This window comes from Drosophila subobscura, chromosome E (genome assembly GCF_008121235.1).
Source record: "Drosophila subobscura isolate 14011-0131.10 chromosome E, UCBerk_Dsub_1.0, whole genome shotgun sequence".
NCBI lineage: Eukaryota > Metazoa > Arthropoda > Insecta > Diptera > Drosophilidae > Drosophila > Drosophila subobscura.
In genome coordinates, this window is record NC_048531.1 from 7,483,647 (window position 1) to 7,505,738 (window position 22,092).

General features: G+C 45.3%; 5 protein-coding genes across 6 annotated transcripts; 3 read left to right on the plus strand and 2 right to left on the minus strand.

Annotated features, from left to right (window-relative positions):
- Nucleotides 1-65: 65 nt before the first annotated feature.
- Nucleotides 66-1,785, minus strand: LOC117890502 (fibrinogen-like protein 1). The gene is made up of 2 exons (XM_034795396.1): nucleotides 340-1,785; nucleotides 66-279 (listed from the first exon to the last, which is right to left on the minus strand). Exons 1-2 carry the CDS (start codon nucleotides 1,494-1,496, stop codon nucleotides 102-104), a joined length of 1,335 nt encoding a protein of 444 aa, XP_034651287.1. The 5' UTR covers nucleotides 1,497-1,785; the 3' UTR covers nucleotides 66-101.
- Nucleotides 1,786-2,390: 605 nt separating this feature from the next.
- Nucleotides 2,391-11,115, plus strand: LOC117892405 (latrophilin Cirl). Of its 2 annotated transcripts, XM_034798631.1 has the most exons (13): nucleotides 2,391-2,961; nucleotides 3,098-3,160; nucleotides 3,301-3,380; nucleotides 3,739-3,928; nucleotides 3,990-5,458; nucleotides 5,532-5,759; nucleotides 5,819-6,029; nucleotides 6,096-6,336; nucleotides 7,891-8,059; nucleotides 8,121-8,350; nucleotides 8,422-8,519; nucleotides 8,591-10,324; nucleotides 10,392-10,848. In XM_034798631.1, the coding sequence occupies exons 4-13, from the start codon at nucleotides 3,894-3,896 to the stop codon at nucleotides 10,846-10,848; spliced, it is 4,872 nt and encodes a 1,623-aa protein (XP_034654522.1). In that variant the 5' UTR covers nucleotides 2,391-2,961; nucleotides 3,098-3,160; nucleotides 3,301-3,380; nucleotides 3,739-3,893. The 2 variants fall into 2 exon arrangements, with proteins under 2 accessions (XP_034654522.1, XP_034654523.1); XM_034798632.1 differs by having other exon boundaries at nucleotides 3,301-3,928; nucleotides 10,392-11,115.
- Nucleotides 11,116-13,161: 2,046 nt separating this feature from the next.
- LOC117892406 (vacuolar protein-sorting-associated protein 25) lies at nucleotides 13,162-13,832 on the plus strand. The gene is made up of 2 exons (XM_034798633.1): nucleotides 13,162-13,271; nucleotides 13,322-13,832. The coding sequence occupies exons 1-2, from the start codon at nucleotides 13,222-13,224 to the stop codon at nucleotides 13,794-13,796; spliced, it is 525 nt and encodes a 174-aa protein (XP_034654524.1). The 5' UTR covers nucleotides 13,162-13,221; the 3' UTR covers nucleotides 13,797-13,832.
- A 324-nt stretch (nucleotides 13,833-14,156) lies between these two features.
- On the plus strand, nucleotides 14,157-16,452 carry LOC117890478 (nucleoporin Gle1). The gene is made up of 2 exons (XM_034795344.1): nucleotides 14,157-14,296; nucleotides 14,356-16,452. The coding sequence occupies exons 1-2, from the start codon at nucleotides 14,255-14,257 to the stop codon at nucleotides 16,369-16,371; spliced, it is 2,058 nt and encodes a 685-aa protein (XP_034651235.1). The 5' UTR covers nucleotides 14,157-14,254; the 3' UTR covers nucleotides 16,372-16,452.
- A 68-nt stretch (nucleotides 16,453-16,520) lies between these two features.
- LOC117890479 (zinc finger CCCH domain-containing protein 15 homolog) lies at nucleotides 16,521-18,148 on the minus strand. The gene is made up of 3 exons (XM_034795345.1): nucleotides 17,988-18,148; nucleotides 17,418-17,855; nucleotides 16,521-17,360 (listed from the first exon to the last, which is right to left on the minus strand). Exons 1-3 carry the CDS (start codon nucleotides 18,057-18,059, stop codon nucleotides 16,644-16,646), a joined length of 1,227 nt encoding a protein of 408 aa, XP_034651236.1. The 5' UTR covers nucleotides 18,060-18,148; the 3' UTR covers nucleotides 16,521-16,643.
- Between the last annotated feature and the right edge of the window lie 3,944 nt (nucleotides 18,149-22,092).

The following is a 22,092-nucleotide window of genomic DNA, read 5'->3' on the forward strand; positions in this document are numbered from 1 at the left end:
CCGTTTCGAAGTGCCGTTTAAGCTGTTGGAAAAAAAACATAGTACGGGTAAATAATTTATTATAAATAATGAGAATTTATCTGTTGAGCTGATGGACACTTTCATTTTAGTAAAGCTCTCGGTGTACGCTTTGTGCTGGGTAAATCTTTCAACTCCATTCGGCTCTTTGGGCGTATTAGCATCTGCACGGATTTCAGAGATCTGAAGCTGTACCAGGGCTCCCAGAAAATGCCCTGGACATTGTCCACCTCGGACTTGAAGTACTTGCCATTCAAGTTGCTAAGGAATGAGAAAGAGGATAATTCCATATTTATTTTCAAATTATCGAATGGGAGTTACCTTCGAGAACAAAAATCGTACCACCAGGCACCGTGATGATATTCGGCGCAATTCATATGCGTAAATTCATCGTTATCCCTATCGAAGGTTGAGAATTTCATCTTGTCATGGGTGCGCAACGCATCACTGGAGTTGCCTTGATAATGGCCCAGCAATTTCAATTCGTAGCCTTCCTCCTCACTGCCGATAACAAAGTCATCGTAGTGGGCATAGCTTGTCTCCCCATTAAATCTCCTGAAGCTTATGTAGAGCTCGTGGGGCTGCGAGTTTGTCATGCGGTGCAGTTTTTCGAGGCCAATAAAGAACTCTCCGTTGAGCTTGCCAAAGCCCTTGCTGTACTGATCCCAGTTGCGATAGAAGTTCACAGAGCCATCCAGTCGGCGCTGAATAGCCATCCAGCCAGGACCGGCGGATGGGAGACCCTCGCAGGGCACCAGAAAGGGCAGGAATCCGGGCAGATGTATCAAATGAATGCCAGGCGACATGCCAAAGGGTATGCAACTGGTGGTGGCTGCCTCCCAGTCTGCCAACAGATCATCCTTCTTCTCCCTGAATTTGCCTTCAAAGTATGCGTCTTTTGCCTTGAGATGATCGATCAATGCCGTACTGGAGATGTTCTGTTTTCTCAGCTCAGTCAACACGTGCTGTTTCCTCTTCAATCTGGTTTCGTAGATCTTGACCTTCTGCTCGAGTTCCTTGATTTTTTCATCCTTCTCCTTCAGCTTTGCTGCATATGTAGAATTCTGAACATTACAAATCTCTGTGAGATTCTCAAATCTTTTGAGCAAATCGTCGTCAGTGTGTTCCTTGGTTTGCAGCTTGTTTATTTCATTCTCCTTGTCCTTGATGGTCGCCGCACTCTCTGCTATTTTACCCATATAAACATCCAATAAATCGTCCAGATCTCCCTTGCTAATGCGAATGGTTTTGTGCTGATCAATGTGGACTTCTGCCAACTTCTCAGGCACTGGTGTGGCATTGACAATGGGCAGGCTACTTGCGGGTACTACTTCTGTCTTGTTCTTTAAATCTTTAATGACATCCTTGGTGGGCTTAATCTTGGGAATGGCCTGAAAGGACCCGGGTACAGTAAAAACAATCAGCAGTAAAAGCAAACACTTGTCCATTTTGAGACGTACTCCCAGAACCGTGCACATGGAAATCGAAATTAAACTGAATTCGCAAGCGAAATAAATGCATAGCTAATGAGCAAACTATCCAAATCCGGAAGTGAATGCAAAGCTGTCTGCTGATAAGAACTACTGCACTTCCATCTGCACTTGAACTTGAAGCGTACACTTCTACAGCTGGCTCTTTAGTCATTTATTAATTCTAGCTGGGCATACACCAAATTTCACTGTGGACACTAATATTTGTGTACGTTACTTATAAAGTTTTTAATTCGATTTAAAATACAAACTTCGCTGCATGCCTGCAAATGTATACGTTTGCTCTTCAGGTGTCTCTGTTGCTCTTTACATAAATCTGTAGTTTATATGTTGCAAACGTGTAGTTCCCAAGTAGCTATCATGTAAAAGTTGTATCGTTGGCTGCCCGTTTTAGTTAGATCCTTATTTTTTAAACAATCCAGTAAAAAGATGAAACTAAAATTAGCCAATCTTGTGCATAATTAATTCATTAATCATACCAAATTATAGTTTTAGCGCTGAGAATTCTAACTAGCTGGTAATATTTAGCAGAACATCAAAATCAACAAAAATGCTATAGGATATACTATGGTGAAATAACTAAATTAATTTGTAAGCATTTCAACAAAAGGAAGTCGTGAAAACTAGCCAATTTTGTGGAGAATTGATTGATAAATCGAATTAAATTATTGTTTTACCGCGGAGACTTCTAACTAACGAGTAATATCAAATAGAACATAAAAATCGAAGAATATGATTGAAGACTACGGTATATTTACAGTATATTTTGAAAGCAAGGTATATTTCGGTATATTTACAAAGTTCTGTTATCGATAATGCCACGGTGACACCACAAATTGTAGTATACACATTTTCTAACAAAAAGTTGAACGCAGCACCCGGATATAAAATTTTAAACCCGAATAACCTTAAGATATGCACCTTATAAATTGTCAATTAGTTGAAAAATAACTATTGTTAAAGCTCACTGCAAAAGAAATTGATAATCGCGAATAGTGAATATAGTTAAAAGTCAACTGCGACCAATTTAAACCAATTTCAAAGCCAACGTCAGCATACATATTTTGAGTACCATAAGCTAAAAAGTGTTAATTTAAGTGCCGTAATGGAGCTTACAACAAAAACCACACAAAAGACTTTGATTTCAACACTGAAAATTGTATTTGAAAATGCATATGATGGGGTGCCATGGCAGAACAAAGAAAACCACAGAAAGTGGTGCTCCACTGGCCAAAGCAGCGACTGCGCTGCAGCAGCAAAGACTTGGATACGTGCGTGCTGAGTATGTTAACATGAAGCAAGCGCACTGTCTGCAGTCACAGCGCAGCCAGCGCCAACATTTCTCTACATGCAACTGCATTTTGTACGTATACAAAGAAAACGAGTCTTTTGTTCTGCTGTACGAGGCGTAAATCGATGACCAGCAACAAATACATCCACATCATGGAGAAGGGTGTGTATTTTTAGGCTCCCTTTCTCCTAACTTCTTTTATCTGTTTCTTGTGTTTCTATCCGAGTGTCTGTTTGTGTGTGTGTGCGCAATGGATTCCATGTAAATAATTTTCTTGTGTGTGTTTTTTCTTCTCCAGATAAGGCATTAGTCACTTTTCCAAGCCTGTTTTCCCATGCGAGAGCTACGGAATGGACTTATTGTAAGTAACCTGAAAAGAGGTCACCAAACTAGTTTTGCATAGAAAATATAAAAAAAGAGAATTAAAGTATCTGTGAGAAACAAAACTTTTGTTTTAAAATATGAAATAAATTTAGAAATTTCTGTTTTATATTCTTTTAGCGTTTACAAATCGATGCCAAAAATGGTGATACCTATGGACGGTTGACGATACGTGAGCTGGCAGGGGCTGGCAGGACTTGGTATTTATGACTACTATTCTACTTGCAACAAAGCATCCATCGCTATCGACCCACCACTTAATATACATACTAAGTATATCGCAGGCAGCGTAAAAGCGTATCATGCTAAATATCACATTATCTACCTACCATACTATATCTGTATATCAATTTGTATCCATCCATATGTTCATAGAGCGTAAGTGTATTTGCAGATCCATCATCACAAAACCAAACCAAACTACAACAAATCAACGCAACGCTAATCAATACTCTCTCTATATATGCCATATAACTATATAAAAAACAAACATATATCCTTTATGTATCCCACCAACTCTCCATATGATCTTCAACTTATGAATAATTCGATTTGCAGCTCCCAAGTACCAAACAGCCTATGCCTGCGAGGGCAAGAAACTGACCATTGAGTGCGAGCAGGGAGAGCTTATCAACCTGATACGGGCCAACTATGGACGCTTCTCGATTACCATATGCAACGACCATGGCAACGTGGAGTGGAGTGTCAACTGCATGTTCCCCAAGTCCCTCACAGTTCTCAATTCAAGGTAAGTCCTAACACTGAACTGCGTCACTGGAGCTTTTTCTCCAACACATTCCCAATTTCAGATGCGCCCACAAGAACAGCTGCAGTGTGTTGGCAGCGACCAGTATGTTCGGGGACCCCTGTCAGGGCACTCACAAGTATCTCGAGGCACATTATCAGTGCGTTTCGGCGGCACAGACGTCGACGACGACCAACAGGCCTAGTCCACCGCCATGGGTGCTGAACAATGGGCCGCCAATCTTTGGCAATGGCAGCGGTCTAATACACCCATCGAATATCGGCGGCGCTTCGGCTGCTCCGCCCCGTCTGCCGACACTGCCTGGCGTAGTGGGAATCAATGGCAATGGTGGCATTTTCAATGTACAGCCGCCTGTCACGCATGCAACGCCCCAGGGCAGCACTGCTACGCTACCGGGCGGACGTCTCAAGGGGGTGGCAACCTCCAGCACGACCACCAAGCTTCCAGGTGGTCGTCGCGACGGTCTACCGCCTCCGCCACAGCTGCATCACCATCACAACCATCACACAGACGAGAGCACGCCCACCAAGCCCAGCGGCAAGCTTCCGACTGCCAGCAATGCTACAGCACCCTCGAATACCCGCATCCTCACTGGAATGGGAGGAGGTGGAACTGATGACGGAACCCTCCTAACTACAAAGAGTTCGCCCAATCGGAATCCGGGAACGGCGGCCAGTGGGCCATCGGTTTTAAGCAACGGAAGCGCTGTGCGAACCATAAATAACATCAATCTAAACGCTGCTGGCATGGCTGGATCTGATGACGAGTCCAAGCTGTTCTGCGGTCCCACCCATGCCAGGAATCTCTTTTGGAACATGACCCGTGTGGGCGATGTGAATGTCCAGCCGTGCCCGGGTGGCGCCGCAGGCATTGCCAAGTGGCGCTGTGTGCTTATGAAGCGTATGCCCGACTCGAGTTTCGATGAGGAAGATGACGAAATGGCTGGCTCCAGCACCACCACCCCCATGCCCACCAGTGGCGACTGCATGCACAATAACAGCAACTGTGAGCCGCCAGTGACCATGGCGCACAAGGTTAATCAGCGTCTGCGCAACTTTGAGCCCACCTGGCATCCACTCACCCCAGATCTGACGCAGTGTCGCAGCCTCTGGCTAAACAATCTGGAGATGCGACTAAACCAACGTGACTCCTCGCTGATTTCCATTGCCAATGACATGTCCGAGGTAACGAGCAGTAAAACCCTGTATGGCGGGGATATGTTGGTCACCACCAAAATCATTCAAACCGTGTCCGAGAAAATGCTGCACGACAAGGAGACTTTCCCCGACCAGCGGCAGCGGGAGGCAATGATCATGGAGCTGCTACATTGTGTGGTCAAAACTGGCTCCAACTTGCTGGATGAGTCGCAGCTCTCTTCCTGGCTGGATCTCAATCCTGAGGATCAGATGCGTGTGGCCACATCCCTGCTGACAGGCTTGGAGTACAATGCCTTCCTTCTGGCCGATACGATTATCAGGGAGCGCAGTGTGGTGCAGAAAGTCAAGAATATATGTGAGTAGCTTTGCGCTTTGGGGGATAATTGTCATTCATTACACAATATCCGATTCTCTCTCTCTCTCTGTAGTGCTTTCGGTTCGTGTTTTGGAAACGAAAACCATTCAATCCAGCGTGGTCTTCCCGGACTCGGATCAGTGGCCTCTCAGCTCTGACCGCATTGAATTGCCCCGAGCTGCACTCATTGAGAATAGCGAAGGCGGCCTTGTGCGCATTGTATTTGCCGCCTTTGATCGCCTGGAGTCCATATTGAAGCCCAGCTATGATCACTTTGACCTGAAGAGCTCTCGCAGCTATGGTAAGTCTCAGAATAGACTCTGAATAGAATAAAAGTGAATATTCAAATCCGTCTCTTAGTGCGCAACACAGCAATCTTGGCCAACGACAGCGATGCTGGCGAGGGAGATCTCCAGCAGCGCTTGCGCATACTGAACAGTAAGGTGATCTCAGCCAGTTTGGGCAAGGGACGGCATATCCAGCTCTCCCAACCCATTACATTGACACTAAAGCATTTAAAAACGGAGAATGTGACCAATCCCACCTGCGTATTCTGGAACTATATTGATCAGTGAGTGTCCAAATGACTTAAATTGTGTATTGATTCGAGATTCAATAATTACTTTCCCCTGTGTAGTGCCTGGTCTGCTAATGGCTGCAGCTTGGATTCCACGAATCGCACACACAGCGTCTGCAGCTGCAATCATCTGACCAACTTCGCCATACTCATGGATGTGGTGGATGAGCATCAGCACTCGCTGTTCACAATGTTTGATGGGAATATGCGCATCTTTATCTACATCAGCATCGCCATCTGCGTGGTCTTTATAGTTATTGCACTGCTCACATTGAAGCTGTTCAATGGGGTCTTTGTCAAGGTAAGAAACGCCACAAGTCCGTTGCCCCATCAGAGGGCGGGCAGCAGGCGCCAGCAGAATAATATACGGGATCAGACCCACGAGTCATTGACCTTGACCACACCCAGCAGCCAGACGAATGTCGCTACACCAACTCACACCAATACAAACTTTATTCAGCACAATTCCATTCGCAATTCGCATCGCAACAACTTGAATTACAATGTCCAACAGCAGCAGCAGCAACAACAACACCAGCAGCAAGTTGTGGCAGCTGCTGCTGCTGCTGTGGTGCTGTCCAACCAGCCGCAACGCGGCGCCATGCAAATGAATAACCTAAATCTGAATCTTCACCAACATGGCCAGCAAACGGCGGCGGCTGCTGCAGCTGCTGCTTCGATTGCCGCTGCACTGCAGCAGCATGCTGTCCAGGCGAACAATTCTGTGTCCAGTAATAATCTGAACATAAGCCACAATTACCTGCAAGCTAGGCAGCAGCAGCAGCAACAGCACCAGCAGCAGGCACAGCAGCAGCAGCTGCAACAGCATCCACACCGCAACCACAATCTGAATGTGGCGGACGGCAACGGCATGGACAACACGAACAACATTATAATGCAGGCCAATATGGACGATTTACAATATAAGTGGTGGTGGTGGTGAAAAAGAAGAGAATCAAGCATAAACTGTAGGCTAGGCTAGGCTCTCTCTACTCTTAGATTAATTTATGTATTTATGATCAAGAGACACATGTGATATAATGCTTAAGTAACTCAAATTGTTAATGAAACGAAACTAATTCAATCATAAGACTCGTAAGCTGCACAGGAAAGCGATAAGGATTTATGAATCGCTTTCCAGCAACGGCTAACACTTGAAGACTCTCCCAGTTCAGTTATATGTAGTTCTATATCGTAGTAATTTGTCATAGTCTAAGCATAGCTCCCTCTTCTCAATTCCAGAAGTGTGAGATTTTAAATTGATGTTTCTGCTCACTCGCACAAACAGTTCATTCATTATATTTTGGCATGTTTTATTCACATTAATTAATTATCCATTCGAGTGTATTCCTAACCCCGTTGTGTGCATTTTCATTGTCTAACAAATTTAACCTAGACATCGTACCATTGATATAATTCCTTTAATCATTTCAAAACTTTCTTTTGTATGTATTTAATTAATAAAATATACAAATGTTGCTAATTTTGTCCTGTAAAAGTGAATTTTGTGTTTGTTTATTTGTTGATTTATATTTTAGTTTGTCGTATTATGTATCTTCCATTTTGTTTCGCTTGTTTCGTGTCTTGTTTTATGTCTTACTTTCATTATTAGTCTTATTAATTTTACATAGCTATTTGTTTTTGGACATTTCACCACCAGCCACCAAAATTATTGTAAATCAAATACTAACTTAAGTTTGAGCATCGAACATACGTTCTTTGGGGGCGATCCCAGTGGGTGACTGCCCTTGCCATTCATTTTTCTGCCTGGCCTGCTCGCTGATCCGAAAACTGAAAACAATCCCCAATCTTATCCCCCCATTTTCTACTCTATTTCTTTTCGATATTCTTCTAGTCCGCACGCACCTCGATCTATATCAACATTTATATTTGCCTGCTGGCCATTGAGCTGCTCTTTCTACTGGGCATTGAACAGACCGAAACAAGCATATTCTTCTGTGGTTGCATAACCGTTTTCCTCCACTGTGCCATACTCTCTGGCACCGCCTGGTTCTGCTACGAAGGTAAGCCAACCTCTACTCCCACTCTATGTAACGAAAAGCCTACAGCTCTAACATCCTATAGCCTTCCACTCGTACTCCACTCTCACCTCGGATGAGCTGCTCCTGGAGGTGGATCAGACACCGAAAGTGAACTGCTATTACCTGCTCTCCTATGGCATGGCATTGAGCGTGGTGGCCATATCGCTGATCATCGATCCCAGCACCTACACCCAAAACGATTATTGCGTTCTCATGGAGGGCAATGCAGTGTTCTATGCCACCTTTGTTGCTCCAGTGCTCATCTTCTTTATGGTAAGCTCACAACATCAAAAAAGAACAGCTTGGAAAAACCCAATAAAATCATTCCACAATAATATTCTCAGGCTGCCATTGGTTACACATTCCTCTCCTGGATTATCATGTGCCGCAAGAGTCGCACTGGATTGAAGACCAAAGAGCACACACGCCTGGCCACTGTTCGGTAAGTTTTCCTTGGCCCTTTCCATCGATAACCGATGAGATAATCTGTTGATGCTTTCTCTTTGCTTGCAGCTTCGACATACGTTGCTCGTTTGTGTTCTTCCTGCTGCTCAGCGCCGTTTGGTTGTCAGCCTATTTGTATTTGCGCGGTGCTAAAATGGATGAGGACGTGACCGACGTCTATGGATATAGCTTTATTTGCTTCAACACCCTCCTGGGACTCTACATCTTTGTGTTCCACTGCATCCAGAACGAGAAAATACGCCGAGAGTATCGCAAATATGTGCGACAGCACGCATGGCTGCCCAAGTGCCTGCGTTGCTCCAAGACCTCCATTTCGTCGGGCATAGGGGCCGGAGCTGGACTTGGTGGCACCAACGCTGGCACCTTATGCAGCGTCTCAAATGCAAAGAAATCCAAGCTACCGTTGGGGGCCAGCGATGGGCCGCACGATGAGCAGCAGCAGCAACATTTACCGGCTACCGAAGACGTCATCATGGGCGCAGGTTCCGACTGTGAGCTCAATGAAGCCCAGCAGAGACGAACCTTAAAGAGCGGACTGATAACGGGCACCCTGCAACCAGCGCAGCCTCCTCTTGGCGGCCATGTAGTGCTAGAGAGAGGGAATACTTTACGCTCCACTGGGCATGCATCGCCAACCAGCTCGGCGGGATCTACGCACCTGATATTCGCCCACAAGCAGCAGCAGCCGCAGCAGCAACCACCTTTGGGTGAGGCCTACTACAATCAGCCGGACTACTACAGCTGGAAGCAGAAGGCCCAACGGGAGTTTTACAATAACGCTGGGGCACCCACATCCTCGCCGCAGCAGGCCCATGAGGTGTTCTACTGGACGCAGAAGCCAAACAGCCAGCACGGCAAGAAGAAGAGGGGTGGCGGAGGAGCTATTCCGGCATCCCCGAGTGGTTCACTGCACAGCCGGGCCACAGCCGCCTCCCAAGTGCTGTTCTATCCATCGTACAAGAAGACAAAGCCGGGACAGCAAGCCTATCCGCACTATGCAGAGGCCCTGGACCCACCACAGCCACCCAACACTGCTGCCTTTTATCAACAGCAGCAGCAGCAGCTGCGCCAACAGCGGCAGCAACAGCAGCAGCAGCAAGTCTCCTCCGATGAGGAGCAGGCAGAACAGCATGCCCATCTGTTGCACTTGCAGCACCAGCAACAACAGCAGCAGCAGCAACGACGAGCTAATGGCCAGCAACAGCTGCCAGCTCCGCCGCCGCACATGGCGCAGTACCAGCAGGAGTTCATGCAGCGTCAATATAGAAATAAGCATTCCAACTGTGATCTGGGCGATGCCTACTATAATCAAGGCAGTGTCGGCGGAGTGGATGGCGGGCCTGTGTACGAGGAGATACTCAGTAATCGCAACTCGGATGCCCAACACTACGAAGTGGGCGACTTTGATGTGGACGAGGTCTATAACAACAGCGTGGGCACCGGCGTATTTAACAACATGCGTGCGGCAGTGGCTACTGGCGGGAGTCGCTATGGTGGCAGTCTAAGTGGAGGCAGTGTCTCATCACGAAATCAACAGCAACAGCCGCTGGCGCAGCCAATTCCTGCGAGACGTTGCACTGCCGACGAGGACGATGACGAGGAGGAGGATGATGAAGAGACAACTGCCGCAGAGCAACTGCACGATGGCGCCTGTGATGAGGAGGAGGAGGAAGATGACGAGAGCGATATGGAGGATGATTCGCACGGGTTGCCACCCCAAAGCGCTGAGCGAATGCGTCGATTAATGGCGCTGCAGGATGCGGACTTTAAGCGGCGGTTTCAGTAAGTAACTAAACGCAAAGTGCGAAGACAGCGAATTTTTAATAAGTAGAATTTAATCCAACTCTAGGCGTCAGCTGCGCAAGCATGGAGCGCCCGTTGATTATGGAACGCAACCACCCGGAGCAGCGCAAGCAGCAATAGGAGGATCGCACCCAGAACACAATGGTGCGGTTTTTGGGGTTAGCGGCGGCGTTGGTGAGGGCTCCATGCGGGGCGCGCTTAGGCAGCAACAGCAACAGCATGCCAAGTCACCGAGCGCCCGTTTGGCGGTAAATGAGCTATTTGGTCATGGCAACGCCGGACCACCACTGCCACCGGCCAATCAGACGCCCGCACAGAAGCGTCAACAGCTTCAGAAACTATCACCGCAGTCCACAACATCATCGTCGTCGCATACATCACACAGTAATCCCCACACAGCAAACCCCCATCCGCATCCCCCACAACACCAACAGCGTCATCTGTCGGCCATGCTGGATGAGAACAACACGGTGCGCTGCTACCTTGAGCCGTTGGCAAAGTAGAGCAAGCAGCCCACCGCATGGGATACCCCGAAACAGTCTTAGGCAAAAATTGTAGCTTAGGGTCTCTAACTATACCTAGTATTAGTCGTTAGTCGAAAATATGGAGCATTGTGTGAAACAACATGCTGTCATGCTATCTATACGTGCAGTGATTCTAGAATCCCAAAACTTTATGAATGTATATGTAATAACTCAAATCTAGACGATAGGCAAACCACAGAGAAGACACATAGAAACACAGAAGAAGCATAGAAGACCCAACATGGAGCAAGTGCAAGCTTAACCTAAATAGAAGGGACTTGATTTGATATGAGTTGTGTCTGTCCTTCGACTTGCATGCATTTTATACCAACTTGGAAAACGATCTATAATGATATATTATGAATAAATGTATGTACTATATGTATACTGTATTGTAATACATGCCACCACATGCCATTTTAAGTAGATTGTCGATAATATAAAAACAAAACCCAAATATATATATTTGAATGTGTATGTATAAGATCTGAGAACTGTATATGTACATTATATATATTGTATTGAATGCTGGCGGATTATGTTTTATGTATTTTGTAAGGAATCAATTAGTTGTTTATTTGATTTGTCGCTGATTACGATCGTAAGATATACATAGATATAGAGACACGCAGGCTTAAGATTTGTTTCACGTTTCATTAACCAAAAAAAGAAAGCAGAAAACATATTTGAAGTACTTTCGTTTTTATAATTGTATTTTTGTACTATCCAACTGCCGCTTTGCACCTCTGAACCAAATATTCCTTCCAATTATGTAACAAATAATGGGAAATTCGATTGGAAAGTCGAGCGGAATTCCAACTGCCATTCTGTTGTTGCTTTTGTATTTCTTTTATGTTTTAAGTGAACGAACCAGAGCGAAGCATTTCAAGTGTACATTTTCATCAATATAGATGCTTTAAGCACACATATGAGGGCATTTATTTTGTATATTTTGAAGAGAACTCTTAATTGCTTTATTATTTATATATATTACTAATATCTACTGGAAGATAAATAAATCGATTGCTATGTAAATGACTTTGATATTGAATGGCAGGCGGCATAGAGAGAGACATCATACAAAACAAAATACCTATCTAGCAAAGAAAGATTTCAACCAAACCTCACTTGTTAACTAGGAACTAACTGTAAAGCTCTTTGAACACTAGCTAACTAACACACTCACACACACACACACTTAACGGTACTATCAAGAGAAACCTTCGCTCCCTAGAGAACTTCACGCAAGTGTACAAAAAACAAAAACAAATAAAATAAAGTGCAAAACCAAAAGATATAAAATATAGGAAATATTATATGTTGTATCAACCTTGCTAAAGCGTGTCCCGATCCCCAGTAAGAGCAACTTGCATGCAAAACTCGCAGCACAAAGAACAAAACAACTGTCTCTACTACAGAAAGAAAACAAGCAAACAAAATGAATGTATTACGAAAACTAATGGCACACACACAAACACAGGATAAAGATAGTTATTAAGCACCCGCAGCATGCAAGTTTTATAAGAAAAACCAAATTAACGTAAATCAGCTAAAAACATTAAACTCAAGTTAGTGTAAATGATTTCCAAACTAAAACAAAGACGCGCAGGTCTGGTCGAAAACAAGCAAAGGACACGAGAGAGAGACTCTAAGCGAACCGAATGAAAAGATATTGAATGTATTGCGCCAGCTAGTACTTAACTTACATATATTAAACATATATTGCAGACACAATTAATTAAATATATATATATATATATGTGAGTACGTGTACGTGTATGTATTTTGATTAGCCATCAAACAAATCCACTAAAATGTCTCTGCATGTTGACTTTCTTCATGATACTGGACTACAACTGGAAATCGAAATATTTGAAATAAACCAAATCATGCATCCTCTCAAACTGTACGGAAAAGCCCGAGGAAATGTTTATGTACACATTTTTTTTCTATTTAAGACCAATTAAAATTTATTTCATTTGAATGTACATGGAAAATCGGAGTTATAATTAATTTGCACTTGGGGACTCTGTGTTTTGGGTAAAACAAATTTATGATATTATGATAATGATCAGGGAATGTGCAGCATTCTGCATTCCTTGGGAAAGAGGATATTATAGAAATAAGGTAAGTTTTTCATGTTAGCTTGCTAGTAATAGGTATTAAACAGAATATCAAAATCGAGGAAAATGCTTTTCGGACATAGCCAGAGCACGATTAACACATTTTCGCTAACTCAGTTTTAAACTGTTTAGATATATCGGGCTTGAGAGTGTTAATATCGGTGCAGTCAGGTGTTTTCTTTTATCGATAAATCCGCGGTCGCACTGATGCTTTTGCAAATAAACGAAAATGACTGAATTCCAATGGCCCTGGGAGTACACATTCCCACCGTTCTTCACGTAAGCATTGGCAATTAGTACAAGTATGCATTATTTAACTTCCCCGACAGTTTACAGCCCCACGAAGAAACCAGACAGCAGCAGCTGAAGGTCTGGACGGATCTCTTTCTCAAATACCTCAAGCATACGAATAAGTTTTCACTCAGCATCAACGAACAGAGCTTGCCACTATTCCACAATGAGTCAATTCAGCGCCGCCTTTCCCCTGAGCTCATTCTGGTGATACTGGAGGAACTGCAACGGACTGGGCATGCAGCTGCCTTGGACAAACGCCGCCAGGAGTGGCAAGTGTATTGGTACACACTGGAGGAGTATGGGAATATGGTGTACGATTGGATACAAGAGACAGGTCAGACCAACAGCATTTGCACACTGTACGAAATAGCTTCTGGCGAGAGCTCCACTCAGATGGATTTTCATGGCGTAGACGAGTCAGTGCTCCTGAGTGCACTACGACTGCTGGAAGAGAAGGGCCGATGTGAACTAATTGAGATGGATGGCAGCCACGGTGTCAAATTCTTCTAAATGATTTTGTTGCTTGGTAAATGTGCATTCTCTCCACGGTGGCTTTTAATACAAACAAAAAATGCGTCAACGACCCGGTAAGGAAATACATTGTATTGAATGTACCAATATTCATTATTAGTATCAAACGCCTAGTCGTTGTAGCCATCAGCATTAGCGCCAGTATGGCTATATACGCATTCTGTCACAGCAAGTACGTTTTAAATAAAAAATAAATATTATTTTGACACAAGGATTAATTTTGACTATAATAATAATTCGATCTCAATCAGAGGTTAGCTATTCGGGAATCCATTTCGACCAGAAAACTAATATACTCTTTTCGCCACCCATTAGAGGGTTGTTTGTTTTTTGATGCTGCTAGTGGTGAGAGCTCATGCGATAGAAGAACAGGGTTGAAATCTTTGGAAAATCGAACAAACGCAGCACTATGTCAACTTTTTGCCACCACTAGGCATATGCAAGGGCGCCCCAGGAAAAAACTGCAAATCTACAAAATGGTAAGGAATATACCACAAATTGCTTTAATATGTAATTTATATGGGTTATTTAATCACAGAGCGTGGAGGATGCTATACGGTCCATGGATAGCTTGAACCTAGAAACTGTGCTTAAGCATGCAGCCATTGCTTCGCTCACATGCAAAGGACGGACATTGGGCCCCGACCGGGAACCATTTTGGGTGAAAGGGGAACAGAAAAGTCAGGACGAAGGCATCGTAAATGCCGAGGAGACTGTAGCAGAGGAAACGATTGTTTCGCCTAGCATCCGGGACAAGGAGCCCAGCTTGTCGTGCTTCCCAGATGCAGAGGAAATAAACGCTAGCATATTAAAGCGGGAAATGGCGGAGCAGTGCAAGAGGAGCGTCCGTAAGCAAATTCAGGCATTAAAGGAGCGGCAACAAAGCCAGCAGATACAGCGGGAAGCCCGTCAGCAGAAAGAAGAGCAGCAAGCCGAGTGCCTGGCGCAAATAGCTTTACGAGAGAAGAATGAGAATATGATCAATCAGCAGGCGGAACAGATGGCCCAGGAGCAGCTGGAGGCACAGCAGCGTCAACAGCTAGAGCTGCGCAAGAGAACTGACCAAAAGTTGCATAAACTGGCCCTGGAGGGCGTGTCACGATGCCAAAGAAGATTCGGCAACAAGTATGAGGGAATCATAAAGCTGTTGCTGTCATTGGACAAGGAGACGGTGCAGGTCTGTGCCGTCCAAAACCAGCAACTCAAGGAGCTGGGAGAAAAGTTTGATCAACTGGTCTGCGCTGTGAAAATGGGAAACTGCGAGCAAAGTCAATATTTAAGCTCAATCATTAAGGCCGAGCATTATTGCAAAAGCTTGGACGAATTGGAGGCCGACATGATCAAAGAACTGGCGGAGTTCTCCGAGCTCATCCAGCAGCAGATAAAAAGAGAAGCTGCACAGCGTCAGGAGGAAGAGAAACAGCGTCAGTTGGAGGAAGAAAAGCGGCAGTTTGAAGAACAGACGCAGAGACAGAAGGAAAAGGAGGAGTCAGATGCTCAGCAAAAACAGCAATTGGCAGAAGAGGCTGCCAAGGCTGAAGCCGCCAAGGCCACACCACCCCCTGAGCCAAGTTCCGTTCAGGTTTCGCAGGCGGAAGCCAACATATCTAGATCCTATGTCCACCCATCGCGCCTAGCATTCTACAATGAAATCATTTCACTCTACCAAGCCAAAGTGGATGCAGTGAAGCCCTTGCAGTCCGAGGAGTCACTGAAGCAGTATCGCTCTGGTTGCCAAAGAGCAATCAACTTGCCGCTGAACGCCATCACGGCGGTCAGTCCGCAGCATCTAAGCAGCAATTTTGAGAAACTCTACAACTTCTTTGCCGGCCAGCCCGTTAGAGTAATGAATGATGCCACCATTACCATTAATGATCATCCGTTGGCTCGTGACTATTGCATGCTCTTGATGGCCAAGAAGTTCGTTAGCCAATCGGAGACAGCCATCTCTGGCAATCCCCAAGCCGCTTTTCCGTTTGCATCGGTTATTGTGACCTTCTGGAAGTTGCTGCCGGACTTTGGAAAAGTTTTCCTGGCTTATCTCTACAAGGAGTCGCCCTATCTGGTGCCCTACGTGATACCGCAGCAGCCGGGACAGACAGCAGAGCAATATTTAAAATCGATGGGCTATCGGCTGTCGGATAAAAACGAGCTGGAGAAGCCGGACATGTTTCTCAAGCGACAAACTGGCATCGCCCGTCTCTATGCTGCTGTGATTATAACGCCTGGTCGAAAAGCCGACGGGCCTGCCCACTGTTTCGGTCTGGAGGAGGGCTGGCGTTGGCTGGCCCATGTGGTGCATGTGAAACCGTTGCCAGACATCAGCGCCACCCTGATCATGGAGATACTGCAGACACTGGGCTTTGAGCTGTGGCGCACCTACGGCAAGCAGTTCCTCAAGCTATTGCTCTACATTCACGTTTCCTATATGCCCCAGCTGGCCGTCTACGATGAGGGCGGACCAAAGACGCGACTGGAAATGCTTTTGGGCAAGTTCCTGCGCGAGCGCCAGATTCCACAGGCGGTGGGTCTTTTGCCTCCTGGCTTTTGGTAGTTTACATTTTAATTAAATATATTTTGTTAACGTACGATTAGTAAAGTTAAAGGTGTTGTCTTTGTGGCATTTGTAATTTAACTGAAATGTTCCACTGCTTTGGAAGTGGTTCTTCTATTGGACTTCGCTCTGATTAAACAGGAAATGGATTTTCAGAAATGCAACATTGGAGAGCTACAGTTTTATTGATCAGAAAGTAGCTAAAGGCAGAAATCTCTATGAACGCATTTGGATTTGACAAATCAAAACAGAAAGAATTGATTTGAGCAAGCCTAGTCATCGTCGTCATCTAGATCCAAGTCATCCAGTTCGCCGGCCAAATCAACAAAGAGATCTTTGTTGATGGGAGCAGCATCGTTGGCGGGTGCAGACGATGATGGGTTCTCATCGTTGTCCTCAGAAGCCGCTCCGTCCTCTGCTGCTGCGGTTTTGGCTGCTTCCGTGGCTTGATCTAGCAGCCTGGTGCTAGATGCGATGGTGCCAGAGCCATCCACTTCCTTGGCAGCCAGGGAAAGGGCAGCCAGATCGAGTTCCTTGAACTCAAAGGCATTGTCATCATCGTCGTCCTCACGGTTGTAGACATCAAAGGCAGCATCGCCCTCCTCGATGGGTCCGTCGTCCACGAGGTCCGGATTAAAGCTGAACATTTCACGACCCGAGATACCAAACTGTTTGCCCTTGCTGAAATCGCTCTTCTTGCGCTCCTCCTCGGCGACCATCTTGGCCTTCTTCTCCGTCAGCTTGCGTTTCTTCCAGGCCAAGAAGGTTTCCAGGGTGACTCTCGTCTGGTTGGAGCCCAGAGCAGCGCGTTCCTTCTCAATCAAATCGACCAGCGAGATTTCCGTGGGCTTATCCTCCTTCTTCTTGTCTCGCTTCAGCACGTAACCAGGTGGCAAGGCGTGACGATAGATGCACTTCTCTCCGTTTGGACATTCCCAGAACCAACCGTACTTGGACTTCTCCACAGCTTCCAGGAAGTACTTGCAAATCTGTCCGGAAATGTTTTAATTAATATTTCCTAATGAGCAGGCCTCGAGTTGACTTACGATTTCAGTAGTGGGTCGTCGCTTTTCCTCAGCATGCTTCTTGTCCACAACCTCCTTGAGCTTGGCATCGTCCCAGTTGGTCATGAGGTCGTCTTCGTTGTCGCGCATATCAACATACATGGAGCGCTTCTCCACCTTGTTCTCCAGGGTCAGGTCGTGGGAGAACTTGCACTTGTCTCCCTTGGTGCAGAGTCCCTGCTTAAAGAACGCACACACCACAGACTTGGGATCGGTTCCCTTTTCCACCTTTTGCGTCTGCACCGGCTTGAAGATCAATGCCATCTCACGCTGATCAGCCAATTTCTTTTCCTTCTCATCTTTCTTTTTGTCGCCTTCCGGACGTGGATGATGGCCGCCGGCCTGCACCTGCTTCTGCACTTGCTGTATGAACTTTTGCTGCTTGTTTCCCTTCTTGTTCTTCAAGCCAAAGGTCTTGTCCTACAGATAAATAGTCAGAAATCAATTTCTCCGCAGAGCTATTATGCCACATCGTGGTTCTACATCTTTGAACATATATCACCCGGCCAAAGCAAGTCTGGCAGCAGCCATCTTTTGCTCACTCTAGCCTACCTCAATGACTTTTTCCTTCTTCTTCTGCTCCGTTTTTTTGCTGGGACCCGCCGGCGCTTTCTTCGGCGGCATCTTGTTGGCCTTTTTTGTAAATTAAATAGAAAATTAGAAAAATCCAACTAAATAAATTTTGCACAACCACGCTGCATGCAGTGTGACCGCGGATTTGTTATACCGACTGACCCTCAGAAATATACTGAAATATACTTTACTATACCAACAGATATTATCATATTCACAAATTTTGTTATTCTATTTAAAAATTAAAGGTAGTTAAAACTCTCAGCACTTAGCTTGTAATTTAATCCCATTTATGAACCAATTTTCTACACGATAAGTTAATATCAAGGCCACTTTTAATATATTGTGTATATAAAAAAGGCTTGGCATGAAATGTACAAAAAATGATATTTTTTACATATTAACTACACTGCAACTACATAATTGCTACATATCAACAACATATGTATGAACTCTATTAATACCCTATTTTTAGCAGGCTGCTTCGAAATCGAAGTAATAAAGACTTTATTGTCTCATATTAATCTTGTCTCTTATTAAAATAATATTAAATTGGCGCCAAAATGTAAATATTCAACTTGTGTTTTGAATGTTTAATTATTTAAAACAACTATTTCTTGAACATAAAGGATTATTTCGTCTGGGTTTTCTCCCAGCTATTTATTTATGTATTTATTATGCCTGCCCTGCCCCTGCCCACAAACATCTGTTTTATTATTATTTCGTGTGGATAGTATGCCCACTTCGGAGCACAGCACACCACCACAACACATGTTCAAGTTGTACATATTTCAATTATCTGCTGCGGGTCTCGTCTCCTGGCCCCTCCACAGCCAATGCTGGAATTGTTTTCAAAGGTCTGTCTTTTAACTCAAACACACCACACACACACAGACACACACACGCACAACACACACAAGCACAGAGACGCAGCGACATGGCTCTTGCTCGACATCGTGGGTGGCCTTTGATTCGTCGTCATCGTCATGGGTGGTCTATTAGCCAGCTCTGCCTCTGCTCTCTATATGCTCTCCCCGCGTATATGTATGCTCTCGGTGGTTCGGTTGGTTGTGCCCCCATTGATCATTCTCTCGTTTGATAGTGCGTGACGTTTTAATGTTGCTATTTCACTCGCACTAATTTATGCCGCCGATTCCGGTGGCGGGGCGCCCCATTTTGATCCTTCTTTACTCTTGGGGCACACTCACGCTCATTTATTCGAGCATAAAATTAGCAATTATTTGTTTTTCTCCCCCTCGCTGCCCCGTTTTTATTTGCCTTTTAAGTGTGTGTGCTCCTGGGCCTGCCTGGGCGAGCATTGTGTGTGGTCCGATCCGATACAGAGCGGTTGGGTTCGGGCGGGTCCGGGCGGATCCGGGTTGCTTCTCCCATGATATGGGGGCATTATTTGTTTTTTGGCTTTAATTCGAGCGAATCTTTATCGTTTCCCTCTTCATTTTACTCTTCGTGGGTTTCTAGGAACTATTGTTGTGTGCAAAAAGTTCGTAAACTTTAAGTTTACTTTTATGGTTCTGCAGAAAATGAAAATTAAATTCGATTTAATGGTTTGCACATGGTGTTTGGACTAATCCTTGAGCCACCAAGTTTCTCCACTAGGCACGTTGCACTGTAGCACAGCTTAAAAGGTTGCCCCGCGGCGGCAATCATATTATGACAAGCAACGGCAGCAACATCAAATGTTACCAACAATTATTCTGATGTTGACAGCAAGATAGATGGCAATAATTTGCATCACCATCAACAGAAGCAGCACCAGAACCAGCTGCAGCAATAACAAGAAACAAGAAAAAGAAGAGCAACTAGAACAGGAACTCTTTACAAAAGCTATTCCGACTAGGGGATACCCGCTACACAAATGTGTGCTCATAAGTTTCTACACATGTACCTAACGGCAAGTCTGACTGGGAAGCTTAATTCCTCTAAGCAAGATGCTGGCTGCTATGAGACTACCCTACTAGGTTGCCTGCGAAGGACAATAACAATAAAAAGTCAAAGTTGTCCCTCCCCCTACCACACATGCTACTCGTACTTTTGACAATATAACGCAACGGCGTGGCGACAAGCAACAACAAACAACAACAGTGCCAAGCAGAGGCCACTCAGATAGCGCTAACCCATCCCCACGGAGAACTGCGGCACTCGGTGGCGGCATCATGCACTGCACGGTGGTCTCCACATCTCTCCTCCATCTCGGTCTTAGTTGCTGCTGTCAATCTTTGGCAAAGGCAAATGTGGCTGCTACTGTTTGCTGCAGATGCACACACACACACACCACACCACTCAGTCTTATAATTGCATATAGCGCCAGTTGCAGTTCCGGTCGGTTTGGTTTTTTGTTGTTTTTGTTTTTGTTGCTTTTGCCCCTATTGGCGGCCTCTGGTCCTCTGGCTGTTGCACGCGCTTTCTTTTTTGTGCGGCGCCGCCAGCTCACAGACAGACTCCGTGGTACGAGTATATGTGTGATTGGTGAATGGCATGTTGCCACCCAAGTTGCCAACAGTGTCTCGGTTGGCTGGCTGGCCGCGACTTAATAGCCGCTTTCATTGGCCAAAAGCCTGATCTGATCGAAGACCACACACGAAGACGAACTTCGCCTCCGATCGTGGTTGTCGTCTCGTCTCATCGGCAACATCGCGTTAGCCTTGATGTTTATCAGCAATATGTTGCCGCAACATGTTTTGGCCCAAGCCCGAAAACGGTAGCAGCGTAGCCTCCTCTTAATTACAAGAACACCAACATCCAGCAGCAACAAGCAACATGCCACAGCCACAGAGCTTGACGCGGCCATTAAGATAAATCGGAAACGGAAATCGCTAATGAAAAATTTCCATATTTATGAAGTCGATAAAGCGCTACAGCAACAACAAAAGCCACAGCTAAACAACTAAATTTTCGTTGCCCTCTGATTGGGGATCGGTTGTGGAGAGGGGGACCACCAACGATGCCGGCATCGATGCCGCGACTCTGATCTGGCGTCCACTTGGGCGGTCGCCAGTTGCGTGATTTGTTCTGTTTTTATTCCGTTTTTTTTTTGGGTCTCATTTGGTTTGTGTGTTTTTGTTCAGCGGGTACATTGTACATTCATACATTTGTATCGCAATTAATTTCAACGAATTTTAATTCGAATTGAAATGTTTATTTCGCGGCAAGGCACAAAATGTCAATCAAATGGATTGCTTTTATTTAGGCTGTAGGGAATATTAGGCCATACGAACGCTATGCTGGCGAAAGTTCCTCTTGGAGTTTTAGTTTTAAAGATTAAAAGGATATCCAAACACCTCAGCACGTAGCCACTCCCAGCATCTGTTTGATAAGCAAATCCTTTCCCATCCAAACAGAAGTGCGATCGTAGGGACCCCAGAATAATACCCTGGGCTCATGGCATTTGGCCGTCTCTATAAGTGGATCTGACAGCCATGCGATACAATTGCTTTTCGTGCTCAAAATTGGCTGTCCGCCCCTCCATCCCCGCCCACAAACACACACAGAAAATAGAAACTAAAAGCAAATGTACGAGTAAATGGCCCATAGAAAATTAGCTATATTTTCCAAGTATTTTCTTTCCTTTTTTTGTGTGTGTTACGAGTTTTTTTTTTGTATTTTGGTTGGGGGCCACCAACGTTGGGGCCGCCATCAGCGATGCCATAATAAATGATTGATCGAATGTGTGTGCTGTGTGTGTGTGTGTGTGTGTGTATGCGTGGGGATCAGTTGGTGGCAGGGGCATGGGGCAACAGCGTTGGCGGTGCGCTTTGATTGATGCGCTTTTCGTGGCTGGCTGCGAGTGCCAAGACGCTTCAGATACGCACTTGGCGGCTTTATGCTGTTGCTGTTGCTGTTGTTCCTTTTGGCATCTTTATGCTTCAACACAACTGTCAAAAGATTTGCCCAACAACAGCAAACAGCAAGGAGGAGGAGGAGGAGGAGGAAGAGGAGGAGGAGGAGAAGAAGGAGGAGGAGGAGGAGAGTAACGTCAATGGGCTGTTTGCAACATGCTGTGATTTTTATCGCCGTCACACACGATGCGTGTGGTCCCATCCCATATCCGAGATGCCATATCCCT

Coding starts and splice junctions, on each gene's coding strand:
- LOC117890502 (XM_034795396.1), bottom strand. CDS start 1,496: ATGTGCACGGTTCTGGGAGTACGTCTCAAAATGGACAAGTGTTTGCTT. Junction 280..339: donor TACGATTTTTGTTCTCGAAG/GTAACTCCCATT, acceptor CTCATTCCTTAG/CAACTTGAATGGCAAGTACT.
- LOC117892405 (XM_034798632.1), top strand. CDS start 3,894: ATGTTCCCCAAGTCCCTCACAGTTCTCAATTCAAG. Junction 5,459..5,531: donor GCAGAAAGTCAAGAATATAT/GTGAGTAGCTTT, acceptor CTCTCTCTGTAG/TGCTTTCGGTTCGTGTTTTG. Junction 8,060..8,120: donor CGCCTGGTTCTGCTACGAAG/GTAAGCCAACCT, acceptor AACATCCTATAG/CCTTCCACTCGTACTCCACT.
- LOC117892406 (XM_034798633.1), top strand. CDS start 13,222: ATGACTGAATTCCAATGGCCCTGGGAGTACACATTCCCACCGTTCTTC. Junction 13,272..13,321: donor ACATTCCCACCGTTCTTCAC/GTAAGCATTGGC, acceptor CTTCCCCGACAG/TTTACAGCCCCACGAAGAAA.
- LOC117890478 (XM_034795344.1), top strand. CDS start 14,255: ATGCAAGGGCGCCCCAGGAAAAAACTGCAAATCTACAAAATG. Junction 14,297..14,355: donor AACTGCAAATCTACAAAATG/GTAAGGAATATA, acceptor ATTTAATCACAG/AGCGTGGAGGATGCTATACG.
- LOC117890479 (XM_034795345.1), bottom strand. CDS start 18,059: ATGCCGCCGAAGAAAGCGCCGGCGGGTCCCAGCAAAAAAACGGAGCAG. Junction 17,856..17,987: donor AGAAGGAAAAAGTCATTGAG/GTAGGCTAGAGT, acceptor ATTTATCTGTAG/GACAAGACCTTTGGCTTGAA. Junction 17,361..17,417: donor GACGACCCACTACTGAAATC/GTAAGTCAACTC, acceptor ATTTCCGGACAG/ATTTGCAAGTACTTCCTGGA.